General features: G+C 44.0%; 1 protein-coding gene across 4 annotated transcripts in view; it reads left to right on the top strand.

Annotated features, from left to right (window-relative positions):
- Nucleotides 1-20,318, top strand: part of Slc41a2 (solute carrier family 41 member 2) — a 133,208-nt gene that overhangs the window by 23,001 nt on the left and 89,889 nt on the right. For all 4 annotated transcript variants that reach the window (XM_059245110.1, XM_059245109.1, XM_059245108.1 and 1 more), the window contains exons 2-3: nucleotides 13,233-13,949; nucleotides 17,375-17,482. In XM_059245110.1, the coding sequence (XP_059101093.1) occupies nucleotides 13,398-13,949; nucleotides 17,375-17,482 (660 nt within the window). In that variant the 5' untranslated portion in view covers nucleotides 13,233-13,397. The remainder of the gene's footprint in view (nucleotides 1-13,232; nucleotides 13,950-17,374; nucleotides 17,483-20,318) is intronic.

Raw genomic sequence — 20,318 nt, 5'->3', positions numbered from 1 at the left:
CTCGAACTCACAGAGATCCGCCTGGCTCTGCCTCCCGAGTGCTGGGATTAAAGGCGTGCGCCACCACTGCCCGGCCGTATATGACTTTTTATGGGACATTTTCAATCTTAAAATAGAGACTAAAAATGGAAACTGTACATGGAGCAAGAAATCTTTGTTTCTCTTTTAAACTTTGTTATGTTGGCTTTGTCCTTTCTTGATCTCTTTCTATCTCTCTCTTTTTCCATTCTGAACTTTGACCTGTTGGCATCTTTTGTGTACCTGGCCATTCTGGAAGGTTTTATTTTACCTTTCAGTTTGATTATACAGTGAGTCAAATACAGGTTTTTTTGTTTTTGTTTTTTTTTCTTTCCTTTTTTTTTGGTTTTTTGAGACAGGGTTTCTCTGTGTAGCTTTGCGCCTTTTCCTGGAACTCACTTGGTAGCCCAGGCTGGCCTCAAGCTCACCGAGATCTGCCTGGCTCTGCCTCCCGAGTGCTGGGATTAAAGGCGTGCGCCACCACCGCCCGGCCAAGTACAGGTTTTAAGTTGGTTTCAGAAGTGAGTTTGCATTGAAAAAAAAATTGAACACTAAAGGGGGTGGGGGTGGAGGGTGGTATGTGAGAAGGCATATAAAATGTGCGTTGGTGTGGGTTACCAGTAACAACCAATTTTCACTGATGAACTACTCTTTCTTAGTCTCTCCATACGTCTGTTCAAGGGCTCCAAGAGCTTGGGAAACTGAGGAAATGTGATTCATATTATTCTTTTTTTTAAATAGTAATTTCTGTTATAACTAATTATTGGAAAGAAGCAATTAAGTTGGGCATGGTGCCACACACTTGTGATCTCAGCACTCTGCAGGCTAAGGCAGGAGGGAGGATTGTGAGTTTGAGGCCAGCCTGGGCTCTATGGTGAGACCCTGTGGCAAGAAGCAAACAAAACAACCAGGAGCTGAAGATGGGGGCTAGAAGGGAAATGGAGGGGCCAGATTTAATGAAGGTTGCGTGCTTTTAGTTTTGGACTCAGTGTGAAGGGAGTGGTGTAGCTAACAGGATTCAAGAGGAACGCCAAACACTGTGGGGCACGTCTGTAGTCTCAGCACTTGGGAGGTGGAAGGAGGAGGATCAAGAGTTCAAAGTTCTCCTTGTCTGCTTAACAAGTTCAAGGCCCACATGGATTATCTGAGACCGGACTCAAGAAAAAAGAGGAAAGAGTTGATCTGAGGAGTAAGGGGCGACCATGGGATAACCATTTAGAAAGGACAGGAGAAGTGGCTGGTCAGAGCTGTCCTCTAGATCAAGATCACAGCGTTCATTAGAGGAAGGGTTGGGGAGGTGAGAAGCCTGATCTCTCACCTCCCAGACTGTCGGTTTGTTTTTATACCACAGCTTGTCAAAGGACTTGAGAGAATCAAAACTCTAAAGGGGGTGGGGGTGGAGGGTGGTATGTGAGAAGGCATATAAAGTGTGCGTTGGTGTGGGTTACCAGTAACAACCGATTCTCACTGGTGAACTGCTGTCTCTTAGTCTCTACATACATCTGGTCAGGGCTCCAAGAGCTGGGGAAACTGAGGAAATGTGATTCATTTATTCTTACATATGCCATCCTGTCACAGGTAAGTGTTGAGTCGGCTTGTAGAATCACCTTATGAGAAGTACTGATCTTGCTTGAAGTTTTTTTTAGTCAATTTCACAATATACACAATACACATTATTTTTATTTATATTTGAGGTATTATCTGAACTGTAGCCCAGGTTGGACTTGGAACTCACTACGTGGCCCAGGCTGACCTTAAACTTACAGTAGTTCTACACCTGGCTGGCTACACATTAGTTTTAAAAAAGAAGTATAGTTGGCCATGGGAGCCAGAGGCAGGTGGATATCTGTGAGTTCCAGGTCAGCCAAAGATATGTGTGTGTGTGTGTGTGTGTGTGTGTGTGTGTGTGTGTGTGTGCGCGCGCGCCTGCATATGTGTATATACATATATACATATATATATGGTGAGACCATCTCTCAAGAAACAGACAGCAACAAAAAAATAGAAGTATAGAATCAGTAGTAGCAAAACTAGGAATAGGAATGTATTAGATGAGTAAGTTGATGGTGACTTTGAGCTTCAGGTGTGACCGGAAATTTCCTTTCTATGAAGTGAAAAACAAATGTTTTGACTTTCATTAGAGAAAAGCAAAACAATCAAGTTTTCAGCAAGATGTGGTGTCACGTCTTCCATTCTAACACTTAGGAAGTAGAGGAGGGGGCATCCTTGGAGATTTTAAGGCCACCCTGGGCTACATGAGATCTTGTCTCAAAAAACAGGCCCACCATAGGTTTAATGTTGCATTTCTTTAATCCCAGCACTCACAAGGCAAATTTCTGAGTTCAAGGCTAGCCAGAGATAGATAGTGAGACCTCATCTCAAAGAAACAGAAGTCTAGGCTGCAGAGGGCTCAGTCATTAAGGGTGAATGGTGAATGCTCCCCCCAGAAGACCGGAGTTTGGTTCCCAGAACCCACATTAGATGGCTCTCAGCTGCTTCTAATTCCAGCTCTTCTGGTCTCTGTGGCACCCACACATCCAAAGCATACACTCACACAGACACACATACACATTTAAAAAGAAAGGAAGGAAGGAAGAAAAAAGAAAGAGAAGTCTAAAAACAGAACAGAATGCACCCCCCTAGGCTTCAGTAGCAATACCTTGTGTATAGTTTCTGAATAAAGTTTACTGTGCCTTTATATGGGGTGCTAAGTGGTGTAATATTCTTCAAAACTGCAAGTAATTAATGAACTTTACATGTCAGTTGCAAGAGAGTATATTTTGGCAGTTTTTACAGACTACATTTAAGAATATTTAAGACAGCACAGTAGAAGTGTGGTTGTTTAAAAGCAGTTTTTCAACTCAAAACGGTTCTGTGATCCACCTTCTCTGCCATTACAAGCCTGTGTCAGTCTCTTTTTATTTCTTTTGCCTTTTAAAAAAATGACTTACATTTTTATTTTGATTGCATTGGTGTTTTGCTTGTATGTCTGTGAGGATGTCTGATCCCCTGTAACTAAAGTTAATAGACAGTTAGGAGCTGTCATGTGGTTGCTGGGAATTGAACCTGGGTCCTCTGGAAGAGTAGCCGCTGCTCTTAACTACTGAGCCATTTCTCTAGCCCTCTTCATTTTGTGACAGGATCTCTCTATGTAGTCCCAGCTGTCCGGGAACTCACTTTGTAGATCACGCTGGCCTTGAACTCACAGAGATCTGCTTTTCCCACCCTAGTACCCACACCCAGCCCTGCTTCTTAAATTAAAAATAACTACTTATGCATAATTATGTTTAGATGATTTTTCACATTTCAGCTGGTTGTTTTGACAGGGGCTAGATATGACCTAGCAAAGGATACTTGGTGGAGTACTATGTTTATGTGGTCCTTCTCATTCTGTGGGTACATCTGTATTTATTCTGTCAACATTTTCTTAGTAAATATGAGGTGATTTAAGAGTTGATTGCATGTTAGTCGATCTGGTGATTTGATGTTTGGTTGTTTTTTTTTTTGTTTTTTTGTTTTTTTGGGTTTTTTTGAGATGGGTTTTATTAAGCAGCTTGGTTTAGGCTTGAATTTTAACCCCCCTTCCTTCCCCTGGTACTGAGATTGCAGGTGTATCCATCATTGCCCCCTGCCACCCTTTTAAGAGGGGGATCTTGCTATTTTGCCCATGATGGCTTTGAATTCTGGCCTCTATCCACCAGTGGCACAGACCACAGGTGCACATTCTGAGCCTTCAACATGTTTTTGGTGTATCTGTGTTCCAAGTTCCAAATATATTTTTTTTTATATTTCTTGTTGTGAGCCTAGCCTTTAATGGCTGATCCATCTTTTCTTTTTTCTTTCTTTCTTTTTTTTTTTTTTCCAGAGCTGAGGACCAAACCAGGGCCTTGTGCTTGCTAGGCAAGTGCTCTACCACTGAGCTAAATCCCCAACCCCCCATCTTTTCTTTTTTAAAAATCTCTCCCTCTCCCTCTCTCTCTCCCTCTCTCTCTCTCTCTCTCTCTCTCTCTCTCTCTCTCTCTCTCTCTCTCTCTCTCTCACACACACACACACACACACACACACACACACACAGACAGAGACAAAGACAGAGAGAGGGGGGATGAGAATATGCTGGAGATTGTGGTCCTGAGAACGAAATTGGCTTCTCTGAGTCTCCTGTCATATGAAAAGTCTGAGATTCAGCACACGAAGGGTTTGTTGTCTTCACTATTATTTCTTCAGGCGTCAACACAGTTTTACAAGCGCTTAGCCTGCCTTCCAGCTATGCAGCGCTTTCGGGCTGCGGCATCTGACGACGTTTTACGGTAGTCTGCTGGTAGTGGCTGTTGTTGAGAAACTACTGACTCAGGCCTGGAGCACCCCAGCCTTCTGTCTGTGCAGCATCCAGGGCCCCAAGTGTTGTATGGTGGCCAGTTGCCCTTTCATGCTTCTTGAATTTTCCCCAAGTTGTCGAGAAGGTTGACGTCACCTCCAATTACCTAAGTCAAACTTGTGAGTTCTTGAATTCAGTTCAGGTGGAAAGGTTCCAGTTGAAGCTAACAAAACCAAGATGTTTCTTAGATGCAGGCTCTGTGTACTTTAGCCCCAAAGGAGATGCTGCTTTTAAGTGTGTGTGTGTGTGTGTGTGTGTGTGTGTGTGTGTGTGTGCACATGGGTGCACTGTGTATACATGTAAGTGCAGATGCCCATGGGGCCTAAAGGTGTTAGATTCCCCTGGAGCTGTTACTGGAGACAGTCTGAGCTGCCTGATGTGGGTGTTGGAGCAGAACACGTTATTTATTGCACGTTAGAGGTAAACATAATCAGGCAGGACAGTGTTTGGAGGAATATTAATTCTTATATTTCTGAATACTTGTAGATCAGCTGAATAAAATAATGATAGGTAAAGCATGTAAATTATTGTAACATCCCCGTTTTTCACCGATATGCACAGGATAGTTGCTGACTCAGTCCTTCATTCTTTACACTTTTGCCTGGGAATAGATTTTTTTCTTGAGCTGCAGCAGCAGAAGAAAGTCCTCCATCTGCCCCCATCTCTGAACATTCTAACTGGATGCCACGGCCAATCGGCGACAACAGAGAGAGCACATTTGGAGTGGTGGAGAGCTCCTTCACGTTGTCGTGTTGTTTACTTTCTTACAGACCTTGTGCGCGGTAGACAAGCGCTCTACCATTCAGCTACATCCCCAGCCCCATTTTTTTAGACATCTTGCTAAATTACTCAGCCTAGTCTTGAGCCATTAGTATTCTTGTCTCACCTCTGGCGCCTTGGATTACAGGTATGAACCGCCATACCCAGTGCCAATTTGGGTTTTAACCTATGGGAGCCAAGAACTACTTACATATCACAGGAAGTACAAAGGTGCCTGCTGTCACATAAGAATTGGTAGTGGGAGACCAAGTGGATACTTTTTTAAAAAGATTTTTATTTATTAATTATGTGTCCAGTGTTCTGCCTGCATGTATCCCTGCAGGCCAGAAGAGGGCACCAGATCTCATTACAGATGTTTGTGAGCCACCCTGTGGTTGCTGGGACTTGAACTCAGGACCTCTTAGCCTCTGAACCATCTCTCCAGGCCCCCTAAATGGATACTTGTAACTCTAACAAGCTATTTTAAAAAACTGTAGCTGGGTGTGGTGGCATATTTCTTTAACCCCAGCACTCAGGAGGCAGAGGCAGGTGCATCTATCTCTGTGAGTTTGAGGCCAGCCTGGTCTACAGAGCAAGTTCAGGATGGCCAGGGCTATTACACAGAGAAACCTGTCTTAAAAAACAAAACAAAACAAAAGCAAAAAAACAAAAACAACAAGTAAATGTAAACAGGGCTTTATGTGGTAGTAATAATCCCAGCACTCAGGAGGCGGAGGCAGGAGGTTTGCTGCAAGTTTGAGGCCAGCCTGGTACATGTGCAGAGTTCCAGGCCAGCCAGGGCTGCATAATGAGATACTGTCCGAGAAACAAAAACCTGAAATAAAAATTATGAACAGTGTGATGTAATGGCTATTTTTCACTGTCAGCTTGATTAGATTTGTAATCACCATGGAAACACATCTCTGGGTGTGACAGTGAAGACATTTCCAGACATGTGTACTGAGGAGGGCATATGGGGGCACAGTTTCGTGGACTGGGTCAAATTGAGTAAAAACGGAAATCAGGTTGAGCACATGCACTCTGCCTGCCTCCTGACTGGATCCCACTCGGCCATGTACCTCATGTTCCTGCCTTCCTGTCTTCCTTACTGTGAGCCAGATAAGCCTTCCTCCCCTGAGCTGCTTCTGTCAGGGGCCAGTCACAGCATCGAAGGAGCGGGAGGGGGATGCTAACTGTGTTTGGGTCATTTTAACGTTTGCTGTTCTCTACTCTCTGTGCGTTAATCTGGGAGATTTTCTTGAAGTGGCATACTTTCAGTAGGGTCTTTGAAGTAGGCAAAAGTTCTGGGTGTTAGGGACAGTGTGGTAGAGAGTATAGAAGTGAGGGAACTGTAAAGGAGTCTGGGAATATAGCTCAATTGATAGATTGCTTACCTAGCATGGGCAAGGACCTGTGTTCAATTCAGGAGAACACACACACACACACACACACACACACACACACACACACACACGCTTAGAGCAGATTTTGGTTAGTCTAGGTAACCTGCAAAAACATTGTAGGGAGTCCAGTGGATAAGAATGATGAAATCAAAGGGTTAAAAATGAGAAATGGACTGGGCCTGGTGGTGTCCATCTTTACTCCCAGCATGAATCCCAGGCAGATCTCTTTGAGTACTAGGATAGCCTGGTCTACATAGGGAATTCCTGGCCAGCCTGGTCTACACAGTGAGACTTTGTTTTGGGGAGAGGGGAGGGGAAATAGATTGAGGGACAGAGAAGAAGAAAAGAGGGAAGGAGGGAGGGAGAGAGGAAGGGGAGAGAAAGCAGGAGAGAGAGAGATATTGATTGATTGGTGAGGACTTACATTTATTTTGATTTGAGTCTTTAAAGGAAAATTGAGCAGCCATGGCATTATTCTGCTGTTTGGGTGCTGCATAAAGCAAATTAAATAGAGCCAATCCTTGTCTCTAGAACCTTCTACACAATTAAGTACTTAGTGGATATTATTAAAGGAGTTAACATTTTTTAAGTAAAACAAGGAAGTAATTTGTTTGCTATCAGGCGAGTTTAGTTTGGCATGACCCTTCTGAAGCAAACTTGAGAAAGTGCAAGGAGCAGGATGCATTCCCATAGACGGCAGGAAGACCGCATGAAGCACTGGTAGCCGGTAGCCCAGGCCTCGAACACACCTCTTTTCCCTTTTAAAAAGAAACATTTTAACATGAATGCTGAAATTCTCATGATCCAAACTGCTTTTATGCAGAGTGTCTGGTGTTTATTTCTAGTAAGTGTGTCACCCTGGCACAAGTCTTTCACTAGTGGTAAGCTGTAGCAAGACTTTCAGGGAACATAGAATGAACTTTTCCGTAAACCTAAATGTGTAGTATTTTTAACTTTCAAAACCTTTTATTTATCATCATCATTATTGTTGTTGTTACTATTATTATTATTATTATTATTATTATTATCATCATCGTGTGTGTGTGTGTGTGTGTGTGTGTGTGTGTGTGTGTGTGTGTGTAGGTCAGCGGACAGTTTTGTGGAGTTGATTCTCCCCTTCAACATTATGTGGGTTCCAGAAATTGAACTCGGAGTCTTCGGCTTGTATGACTGGGCTACCAATCACCCTTCGTTGCTGAGTCATCTGACTGGGCCCCAGGAAGTACTTTTAACTTGGTAAAATTTGTGAAGAAATTGTTCTGGTTTTTGAGATTCAGATCTTCGGAAACTGTTATTTTGAAGCTCTTGACCATTGATTGGAACCTTCAGTTTCTCATTGTGTCAGAGAGACTCTCCTAAAGGAAAGACGGTAGCCATCTGGGGTCAGATCAGCTGGCTTATTCCTCCTGGTGTGTGTGGCTGCTGCCTTTATTCCATCAGCCCACATGAATCATGGCTAGACCCGATGCCAGCGGAGATAAAGATGTGTCATCCTTATTAGTGTCTAGGAAACCATGGCAACAGGTAGAGCTCATCATCCTCTCCTAGGAAGGGAGCAATGTCTGGGATTAATGGTAAGATCTGCCTCAGCACCACTCACGCTGGAGCACTCTTTAAAAAAATTAGTTATTTTATGAGTATGAGCATTTTGTCTACATGTATGTATGTATACCGTGTGTGTGCCTGGTGTCTGAGATCAGAAGAGGGTGTTGGATCCCCTGGGGCTGGAGTTGCAGGTGGTTGTGAGCAGCCATATTGGAGGTGGGAATTGAACCTGAGTTCTCTGCAAGAGCACCAAGTGCTATTAACCACTGAGCCAGGACTCTAGCCCCAAACACTTTTATAAGACATATGCGTGACTCAAAGAACAGTAGTAAATGCTTGCTAAGACCATGAAGTTTAAGCTACATAGGTGGTACCCATGAAGGGCCCCCGTGCTTTTATACCATTCCTCAAACAAAACCATTCTCTTGAATCTTGTCATGGAGCCATCCGTTGCAGTCCATTCTTTCTCTCTCTAGTCTTTTTTTTATCTTTGCATTTTACACAGGGTTTCTTCAGGGTAAGTGCTCAGGGTGGAATTCTAGGGTTGTAGGGTTGTAGTGTGTCTTCTGCTTCCGTTTTAGTAGGTCATGCCAGGTTGTCTTCCACTGCTAATCACCATTCTTGCTTTGACTAGTTGTGTGTGTATTCACATTGTTTACACACTAGTTTATAGGCAGACTTTTCTGTCTCACCAGCTAGCTCTCAAATAACTACATGGAGACTTATCGTTAATTGTAAATGCTTGGCCGATAGCTCAGGCTTGTTACTAACTAGCTCTTACAACTTGAATTAACCCATTTTCATCAATTTACTTGCTGCTACATGGCTCATCACTTGTTACCTTATCTTGTACACGTTCTGCTTCCTCTGTGTCTGGCTGGTGATTCTACCCTTCATCTTCCCAGCATTCTCTGTCTGGCTCTCCCATCTATACCACCTTCTCCCTAGCTGTTGGCCATTTAACTCTTTATTAAACCAATGAGAGCAACACATCTTCACAGTGTACAAAAGGATTGTTTCACAACACTAGTTCACATTCACATTTGGTCTTCAGGGTAGATCAGATTATTGAATGTATTAGAAAGTGCTTCTCACACTTGATTGTGTATGCAAATCACCAGGGATATCAGGAAAAGTTTATCTTCTGACTTATGTCTCCCCCACTCCTTTCTTGAGACAGGGTTTCACTACATAGCCCTGGCAGCCCTGGAACTAACTGTCTAGACCAGCTTGGCCTCAAAGTCAAGGAAATCTGCTGGTCTGCCTCCAGAGTGCTGGGACTAAAAGTGTGTGCCACCACACCTGGCTTCTCTCTCTCCTTGAAGTCATCTGTATCTGGGTCTGGTTGTGCATACTCTGGAGAATGAGGCAGGAGGATTACAAATTCAAGGTCTGCCTGCACAATTCAGTGAGACTCTGCCTCAACATAAAAAAGTAAGAACAGCTGGGGTGATAGGTCAGAGGTTGAGTGTTTACACAGCTGGTATGAAGTGCATTCAGTCCTCAGTGTTACAGAAAATAAAAGCACTCAAATTGTTAATAATATAACATATTGAAATAATATAAATGGCACATATCTTAGTCCCTGTTCTGTTGCTGTGAAGAGACACCATGACCAAGGCAGCTCTTATGAAAGAAGCATTTAATGACAGGCTTGCTTACAGCTTTAGAGGGTTAGTCCATTATTATCAGGGCAGGGAGCATGGCGGCACACAGGCAGGCATGGTGCTGGAGTAGCTGATCTTCAGGCAGCAGGCAAAGAGAGACACTGGCCTGGTGTGGGCTTTTGAGGCCTCAAAGCTCACCCTCCAGTGACACACCTCCTCCAGCGAGGCCAATCCTCATCACCCTGACAGCTCATCAGCTGGGGCCTAAGTATCCAAATCTGTGAGCCTCTAGGGGCCATTCTCACTCAAACGTCCAGAGCATATAAATCGTATGTATACTGTGTTGTTCAGGGACCGATGACAGGGACAACCAGTAGTATATATTCAGTACAGATACTTCCCCCCACTTTGAGACAGGATCTCATGTGGCCCAGGCTGGCCTCGAACTCCATACATCTGAGGATAAGTTTGAACTTTTGATTCTCCTGCTTCTACCTCTTTAGTGCTGGGATTGCATCATGTACCACCAAGTTCAGTTTCTGTGGTTCCGGGCCTTAAACCTAGGACATATGTTTAGGCAAGAACTACACCAGTGAGCTATATCACTAGCCTCTAGATACATCCTTTCCCCAAAATGTTTTCCATCTGTGATTGACTGGATTTACAGATGTGGAACAACCCTGGTATATGGAGGTCCAACTGTAGTACTTAATCTAGCTACTAGAGTCCTGGTGTAACTCCATAGGACGTCAGTACAGTACCCTAATCCTCTGGGGAAGTTAAAAAGAATACAGGACCCATATAGACATAGATATTCTGAGTCAGGAGGCGTGGGGTCTTAGAGCCAATGCAGTAAGAATATTCGGTATCAGGAGTTCCCAGGCTTCCCCAGTATTAAAGTAGAGGGGACAGTGAAACAGGTAAGCCAGTCCTGAGCACCTGCTTGTCTCACAAACCCCCATCTGTTTTTCCTGTGGTCAATCACCCCACCCCAGGAGAGGACACACTGAAGAATGAAAGTGTGGTTACGTCAACAGTACAGTCTAACTTGGTACATGAGTAGTAGGCAGTGGGCCATGTGTCCTGTGGAAGGGTATGACAGCCTGGGGGCGTCTGAGAAACATCTGAGGCCTCTACGTCCTTTGTGACAGACACGGCCATGTTGTTACTGTGTGGTTAGGCGCTGCCCAGGCAGGGGCCATAGCCTTGCAGCTCCGTGCCGGTTGGTGACTAGCTACAGTAGCAATCTGTTGGTCTTTTGAGACTCCAGTCACTAGCCAGCTAGTCAGAGACTACTTGGGGACTGTAGCCCACAGCAGACTTGAGGAGCATGGAAGGGCATTACCAGCTTTGTTTTGGTTGGCCTACAAAATGGAGGACTGAGTATTTATCATCATTCTTTTGAGTTATTTCCCAAATAATCAAAAGAATATATTCTTAAGTCAATTTAATGTGTGTGTGTGTGTGGTTTTTTTTTGGTATGTGAGAATGATAGATGAGTCTAACCTAATTTCATTTGTGGAATAAATGCCCTGTACTATATTCAGGATACCTATAAAATGTTTTTTACAGTGAATGTCAGCTTTGTCTCTTCTTTTTTTAATTTTTTTTTTAATTTTTTTTTCTCTTTTTTTTTTTTTTTTTTTTTTGGTTTTTCGAGACAGGGTTTCTCTGTGTAGCTTTGCGCCTCTCCTGGAACTCACTTGGTAGCCCAGGCTGGCCTCGAACTCACAGAGATTCGCCTGGCTCTGCCTCCCAAGTGCTGGGATTAAAGGCGTGCGCCACCACCACCCGGCTTCTTTTTTTAATTTTTTAATTTTCTTTTTTTGAGACAGGGTATCTCTGCATGTCCTGGAACTCACTCTGTAGACCAGGCTGGCCTCAAACTCACAGAGATCTGCCTGCCTCTGCCTCCCAAGTGCTAGGATTATAGGCATGTGCCACCACTGCCCAGCTAGTCTCTTCATTTTTTTTTATTAGAATGCTTTATTTATTTGTTCTTCCCGTAAATTTTTGTCATAAAATGTCAGCAATTTTTTCAAATTCAAGCATTTACAAAAATAAAAATAAAACCATTGTAAGTGGGCTTCTTTTACTTTTGCAAGTATTCTAGGAGGTATTTTGCCTCCCTAAAAAATGTCAAGCTGGAGTTTCCCACCCTTCAGCTAAGTATCTAAGTTCAACGTCATACATTGCAAAGATCTTAAATTCCACTTATAGTCTCTATAAAAATCAGTCCCATATTCATGAAAACATAACAACATAGGACTTGTTTTCCTATTCCGTGGCTCCCCCCATCCAGGGAAGAATTGGCTGATGGGCAGGGGGTGGAAAAACCACTTCCCAGTCTAGAAGTATAACAGTTGTTATCAGGATGCTGCCTTTGCATCCATTCTTCCCTCATCCGGATCATCTTCCCTGCTGGCTGGAAGGCCTGTGGGAACCTCCCATAGCCCAGGAAGTTATTCTAAAAAAAAAAATCTTCTCCTGCATTGTTCACAAGGCTCATATACCCAAATCACCATTCAGAGGGCCTGATCGTCTCTTCATATTTTAATGAGAAATGTGTAATAACCTTTAAGTAAAAGAATATGGTTTATTAGTTAGTATTTACAATTAGTATAATGGTGTATACTTTATTGTGTCTTTTATGTTGACATGTATAAGTTGCTGAGACTATTTATTTATTTACTTATTTATTTTGGTGCCGAAACGCAGAAACAAACACCATTTAGTTTTGAGTCCTCTCCATGGTGACTGGAACCATCACCTTTCTTCCTCTTCCTCCTCCTCCTCCTCCTTTTGGTTTTGTTAGAAGGACGGTCTCACTATGTAGCCGAGGCTGGTCTCTATCTTTGGGCAGGTCTACATTGGCCTTCTTAGTTCTACTACCACAGAGTGTACCCCAGGTCCAGCAGATGCCATTACTGCATTCTTAAATGTATCCACTGTAGAACTTCAGAGTCAGTGGGAGACCTCATACTGGCTTCAGTTACGTGAAGTATACAAAAATAAAAACACTTTTAACCAAGAGAAATTACAAAACGTTTCTGTTTGTTTGTTTCATTTTTGAGGCAGGATCTCACTGTGTAGTCCTGGCTGGCTTGGAACTCACTGTGTAGTCCTGGCTGGCCTTGAACCTTTGCCTCCTGAGTGCTAGAATTAAAGACGTGCACCACCGCACCTGGCTTCTGCACTGTATTTTTGTTTGTTTGTTTGTTTGTTTGTTTCTTGAGATAGGGTTTCTGTGTGTAGTTTTGGTGCCTGTACTGGATCTTGCTCTGTAGACCAGGCTGGCCTCAAACTCACAGAGATCTGCCTGGCTCTGCCTCCCGAGTGCTGGGATTAAAGGCGTGTGCCATGACTGCCCGGCTCTGCACTGTATTTTTATTAAAAACCACTTGTATGTCACAAAACAGATCTGCGTCCAACTCATGGAATAGAGTGTGACTCCTGTGCTTGTATGAAAATCAATATAAGTGTAGTTAATCGAAGTTTTACATTTTATTTTTTTTTTCTTTGCAGATTGAATCCCTCTCTGGAACTTCTGAATGTTTTTTTAACTAGTGGGAACATTTTCTACACAGCAAAGCCAATGGCTTAATTTTGGCAAGTGCTGGTGTGGCTTTGGTTCTGCTATGCTTCACGAAGCTTGAGTCTGAAGGATACAGGGCTTTCTGGGATGACAATATGACTCACAGTAAAGGAAGATCTGTCACTCACAAGACAAGTGGCAGTCCAGACACTGGAGGAGGCTTTGTAGACTGGACTTTAAATTTCAACACAATTCAATCGGACAAGTTTTTAAACTTGCTTTTAAGCATGGTGCCAGTCATTTACCAGAAGAACCAGGAAGACAGGCATAAAAAAGCAAATGGCATTTGGCAGGAAGGATTGTCAGGTGCAGCGCAGACCTTCAGCAAGAGATCAGAGCCACATCTGGACTACCACGAGTTCTCGGAGCAGGCCTTCCACGGTGGCAGCGGGCACGCTCCAGCCAGCTGCAGCCCCAAGTATGACGACTACGCCGGCTATAACTACTGTGATGGGAGGGAGGCTTCGGAAACCACCGCCATGCTACAGGACGAAGATCTGTCCAGTGAGGGCGATGATGTTATTGTGGAAACAAACCAGAAGCTGCCGAGGGAGTCCAGCGGCATCATGGCTCTGCAGATTCTCGTGCCGTTCTTGCTGGCTGGGTTTGGAACAGTTTCTGCCGGCATGGTTTTGGACGTAGTACAGGTGAGTGTACATCTTTAGGTTCATTGTGTGTGTGTGCATGCGTGCGTGCGTGCGTGCGTGCTCGCTCGTGTGATTCCTTACATGCTTTGACCTTGTTTTGTGAGGCAGGGCCTCTCACTTGTACCCGGAAGTCGCTGACTCAGCTGGCAGCCGGTGAAGCTCCGAGGGCCCGGCCTATCTCGGCCTCCTCAGCATTGGGGTTATGTCGGTGCCACCATGCTTGGCTTTCTGGGTTTTTAAAAATTAATTAATTGATTGATTAATTGATTAAATAATTTGAAACAGGAATTTCCACATGACCCTGCCTATCCTGGATGGACCAGGCTGGCCTTGAACCCACGGAGATCCAATTGCCTCTGCCTCCTAAGTGCTGGGATTACAGTGTTCTATCACTCCCAAGTGGCTTTCTTTTTTAAAACATAGGTTCTGAGGATTGAATCTAGGTTCTTCTGCTTACTCATTCCAACCCCTTCCTCCCTGCCTTCCGCTTCCCTCCCCTTCCCTTCTTCCTCTTTTCCTCTCTTCCCTCATCACCTCCCTCTTTCAGTGGGTCTCACTGTCTAGCTTTCACTGGCCTTGAACTTACAGTCTTTTCTGCCTTAGGCCCCCCAACCCAGGGTTAGAGGTGTGTGCCTACATCTGGTTTGACTTCACGTATTTTTACTCAAATGCTTGACATAGGATACATGTCTCAAACATTTATCTATGCAGTACTGAGCCTGGAGCATTGTGTGGTAGGAGCCTGAGCGATATCCCCAGCATTCAAGCGTTATTTTAGATTTAATTTGTTCCTTTGTGAAGTGAGTGACCTGAGAATTCTGTTATCTCTGCTAACTTCTCTTTTAGAAGTTAGAAAAGAAAAACAAAACATTGTCGTCTTTTCCCATGCTGTGGATTGAACCCACATTCCAAAGAAAGTAACTGTTTATTACAAACCCCAAAATAAACCGAGTGAAAGAAAAGCCCAGTAAGCAAGGAGTATGTTGAAATATTCTGTTTTAAAATAAAAACTTCCACATGCTCATTAAAGTGTGTTCAAACAATGTAGTGCTAAAATAAAGACCAACTTCTGTTCCCCATCTCCACACCCAAAATGCTCCCCTTCTTTGTCTTCATCTCCCTCCACCTCGTCTACCTCCTCCACCTCCTCTACCTCCTCTACCTCCTCTACCTCCTCCACCTCCTCTACCACCTCCTCCTCCTCCACGTCCCCCTCCTCCTCCACCTCCTCCTCCACATCCTCCTCCTCCTCCACCTCCTCCGCCTCCATCACCTCCATTTGTGTGTGGTGCTGGAGATAGTGCCCAGGGCCTTATCTGTCAGGCAGGTCTTCAATCCTGCTCCCAGTGACTGAGACACTTTTACACTTGTACTTACTGTGTGTGTGTGTGTTGTGTGCATATGGTGCTAATGTGGAGGTCAGAGGACAACTTACAGGAGTTGGCTCTCCCCTTCTCTGAGGGGTCTGGGGTAGAACTTGGGTAGTCGGGCTTGTCGACAAGTGCCTTGACCCACCCAGCCGGTGCTTTTCACATGTCCGTACTAACTTTGAACCCCAGATGGATTCCCACCAGGGTCTGAGGAAGATGGATGGGATGCCTGACTCTCTAGGTCCCAGGTCTTCTTTTATTTGGAGCAACCCCCAGAGCAACTTTACAGGCAAACAGCAGGGGCTTGTTTCCCTGCTTAGCTGATGGATTTTCTTCTGCCTTTCTCACCTGTTACCAGTGACAAAGGTCTTTCTGCCGTGAGTAGATATGCCAGTTCATGAAGTCCTCTGCTGGGTAATCCCATTTTAATTGCATTTGTAAAATACCCCCTGTGTTATTAAGCAGTTATATGATCTTTTCAGTTTAGGAAGCAATTTTGTATCTGTTAACTTTATGGTGTTTTTCCTTTTTTAAATTTATTTTTTTAATTACAGTCATGATATTCATTAATTGCACTCATGATATTACATTTGTGGTATTCATTGATCACACTCACATTATTCATTCAATAACTATATTTATGATATTCATTAATTACATTAATTGTATTGATTTATTACATTCATGATATTATGCCCTGATACTACGGTCCATTTGTGGGGTTTTCCCATCACACAAAACAGATTCTATACTTAGAAAATCACTATTCTATATTTATGGTGTTTTTCTGAGGCCACTTATTGCTATGTTCATTTCATAGATGGAGACGGTGACATCTCTGAGATCCGACTCCTCCAGGATCTCAGCCAGCTGTGACAGGTCCATCCCCAGAGGCATGAGTTTTGTTTTACCGGGCATGGTGGCACACCAGGGGAAGCTGAGTCAGGAGCATCACGGGCTTGAGAGCAGCCTGTTCCATTGTATAGGGAGTTGAGGACAGCCGGAGCTACAGAGTGACGCCTTGTGTTAAAAGACGCATTTCCAGTTTGGTGGTGGTTTTATGATCCTGTGTTAACGCTTCCCTTAGCTTCTTACCGTAAAATGAGGACCAGAACCTAGGACTGCGAGTTGCTTCAGATGTTAACTTTCAGTGTTTTCTTTCTTTTTCTTTTTCTTTGTCCTTCCTTCCTTCCTTCCTTCTTTCCTTTCTTTTTTTTCTTTTTTTTTTTTTTTTTTTTTGACCTTGGGATGTCACCATACCTCTTGGAATTTTCATCTCCTCATCTGTAAACTTAGTAACAACAGTGTAATTTTCTTACGGCATTGTTCGAAGTAGTGCTGGAACCCAGACTCAATTCCAGATGACCCAGTCCCGTAGCCTGAGCTCTTAGCCGTTAGCTACATGGGCTCTGTCACCATGAATTGATAAAGTAACTGGGAACGGTGGTACATGTCTGGCATCTAGTATTTGGGATGCAGAGGCATGAGGATCACAAGTTTAAGGCTGGGCTACAGGAGTGAGTTAATGGCCAGCTTGAGCGGTCTTAAAAACTCAAGGGCTGGTATGTGGCTCGGTAGTAGAGTGCTTGCCTAGTATGTGACAGGCTGTGGGCTCCTCCATCTTGAGTACTGCCAATAAAAGAAAAAAGTATGACACAGTAACTCTTAGGAGCCTCAGGGTTAGTGGTAGTTACTGGTGTTAGCTGTAGAATGGGATGGAGTGATGGCAGATGTTAAGCCAACACCAACCGAATCTTCTCAAGTCACTCCGATCCTGACCCCAGGAGGGTACATGTTTGTGATTTAGATAACCAGTGCTGCCCTTTAAAACATGGAAGCAAAGCCAGGTGAGGTGGTGCACACCTCAATCCCAGCACTCAGTAGGCAGAGGCAAGCAGGTCTCTGAGTTTCAGGCCAACCAGGGCCACGTGGTGAGACCCTGTCTCCACAGCAGTGATAGCAAAAACAAGAAATGAGACGCAAAGTTGGAAATAAACCCTGGGGTCTTTAGAAATGCCCTTGTTCTGAAGAGTGGTTGTTTTCTTTGTTCCACAGCACTGGGAGGTGTTCAAGAACGTGACTGAAGTCTTCATCTTAGTCCCTGCACTTCTTGGTCTCAAAGGGAACTTGGAAATGACACTGGCTTCTCGGTTATCCACTGCGGTAAGGTTTCCCTACTTCCTAGCACGTGTATTATTTATTCCTCTCTCCTTAGAAGAGCCTGTGTGATAAGCGGGTTGTTTTCTCTATCTGGTAAGTCTCTGCACCTCAGAGTTGTACCCTGAAAATCCTTGGGGTCCTCTCCTCTGAGAATATAGGTCTGCTTTCTCTTATCGCCAGAAGCAGCAATATGTCTGCCTCCTTTGATGCCAGGCCACACTGGCAGCTTTGATTAGTGTGCAATGCATGGGGTGGGCAAATTCTGAGAGTGTATATGGTGTGTGGTTGGTAGAGTTGAAAGTAGAGCTGGAATCCTATGTATTCTCTTCTATAATCTGACAGATTGAATATATAGTGCTTTGTTTTTTCCCAGATAGGGTCTCAAATTTACTATGTAGACCAGACTGGCCCTGAACTCACAGAGATCCTCCTGCCTCTGCCTCCTAAGTGCTGGCATTAAAGGCATGTGCCATTGTGTACATGGCTATGTCCTTTCATAGTCTATAACCCTGATGTTGATTTATCATCCGTTATTGGATATGTAAACACTTTCTAATGGTCTGTCATTGTGGAAAGATATGATGGGAGCTGGAGAAATGGCTCAGGGTAAGAGCACTTACTAGATTTCAGTTCTCACCACAGGGCAGGACACAGCTATCCATAACTCCAGTTCCAGGAGATCTGATGCCCTCTTCTGGGCTTCAGGCACCAAGCATGTGGTATGCATACATGAGGCAAACACTCACAAGTAAATAAGTGATGCTGAATATTCTTTCTTTTTTCTTTTTCTTTCCTTTTCTCTCCTTCCCCGCCCCCTCTTTCTTTTTGAGCTAGTGTATCATTCTATAGCTCTGGCTGGCCTGCAACTCATTATTATGTAATCCAAACTGGTCTTAAACTCAAGAGACCTTCCTGCCTCTGCCTCCCAAGTGCTGGGATTGAAGGTATTTACCGCCACACCTGGCATGACAATTAATATACGTGAATGACGGTGCAGGCATAAAATTGACATAAATCTGAAGTAAAAAATAAAGTAGAACAGACCACTTGTTAGATACTGATTTATCTAGTGATTTACTTAAAGCACAGCTTATACTGCCTATTTGCCAAGCATGACTTCACTTGCTACCTGAAACAGAATAATCTGGAAAAATACCTGAAACAATGCGTCGTTGCCCTTAACAACCTGCTGACCGCCATTTATGCTTCTATAAAATCTTGCTTGCCTGCCCCACCTTGTGGTTTTAGTGTATAAAATGAGACTACAAACCGTACCTGGGAACTTTAGGAACTGCCCTGGCTTCGGTCCACTGGTGACGACATCTCCTCTCTTTCACTCTCATTGGTGCTGAGGTGCTTATTCCAAAGATCCCCGTAACAGATCATTTCAGACATCCATAGAGGAGTGAAGAAAATAAAGGCAGGTCGTGTGGTGAAGGGTAATTCAGGAGGGCAGCTAGCTGCAGGTCACGTCTATGGAGATCACTGATCTAAATACAGAGCTCATCCTTCTGAGAGGATGATGTGAATCAGTCATATCAGGATCTGAGTGGAGAAGACCATTCTGCAAACCTCATTTAATCAGTGTAATAATGTCAACGGGTTTTGTTATTAAAAAATTGTATGTGTAAATATTTTGCTTGAATGGATACATGTGTAACGTGTATGCAGTGCCCCCAGAGGCCAGAAGAGGGCATCGCTTCCTTGGAACTGCAGTTACAAATGGTTGTGAGCAGCTTCACAGGAGCTGGGATTGAACCTGCTTTCTCGGCAGGAGCAACAAGAGCTCTTAACTGCTGAGGCGTCTCTCCAGCCCCAGCGTCAGCTCTTCATAAGCATTCCCCATAGGTCTTCTTTGTTGCTTTGATTTGTTTTTCAGACAGGGTCTCTACGTAGCCCTGGCTATCCTGGAACTCACTGTGTAGACCAGGATGCCCTCAAACTCACAGAGGTCTATCTATCTCTGCCTCCTGAGTGCTGGGATGACAGATGTGCTCAATCATGCCCAGCTTAGATATGGTTTCTTTAACAGTTGGGCTTGGGGCAAGAATACAATGGAGTTTCATATGGCATATATTTACATAGTTTAAGATTAAATAAACTTGAAAAATTTTACTTTTTTTTGTTTTTGTTTTTGTTTTTCTCTGTATAGCCCTGGCTGTCCTGAAACTCACTATGTAGACCAGGCTGGCCTAGAACTCAGAGATTCACCTGCCTCTGCCTCCGAATTGCTGGGAACAAGGGCATGCGCCACCACCACCTGGGAATAAATTTTCTCTTAAGATCTGAAAGTCCAACCTAACATTTAGAATTCATGATTTTCCTGGGTTCTGTTCTGGAACATGATATTGTGGAGAGAACCAGACCCTGGTCCAGGTTTGTGTCTCCTCCACTCCCACCTTCGGGTTTCTGTTCACACTTGGAAAACCCTGAAATCATAGCATTCAGGAAGCTAAGGCCTGGGGGGATTGTCGTGAGCTTAAGGCCTGTGAGGGCTACACAGAAAGACCTTCTCACAAAACAAAATACTACCAAGGGGCTAGACAGATGGCTCAGGAGTTAAGAGTACATGTTGCTCTTACAGAGGACCTGCTTTTGATTCCCAGCACCAACATGGTGGTTTATAATCATCTAACTCCAGTTCCAGGGGATCTGGCACCCTCTCTGACCTCTGAGAGCATACATGTGGTACATATGTGTATGCACAGGCTGCCTTAGTCAGTGTTCTGTTGCTGTGAAGACACACCATGACTGAGACAACTACTATAAGAGAAAGCATTTAGCTGAGGGCTTGCTTATAGTTTCAGAGGTTCAGTCCATTACCAGCATGATGGGGAGT

The sequence above is a fragment of the Peromyscus eremicus genome, chromosome 18 (genome assembly GCF_949786415.1).
Source record: "Peromyscus eremicus chromosome 18, PerEre_H2_v1, whole genome shotgun sequence".
NCBI lineage: Eukaryota > Metazoa > Chordata > Mammalia > Rodentia > Cricetidae > Peromyscus > Peromyscus eremicus.
The sequence above is the reverse complement of the archived record's forward strand: the minus strand, read 5'-3'. Positions and strand labels throughout refer to the sequence as shown.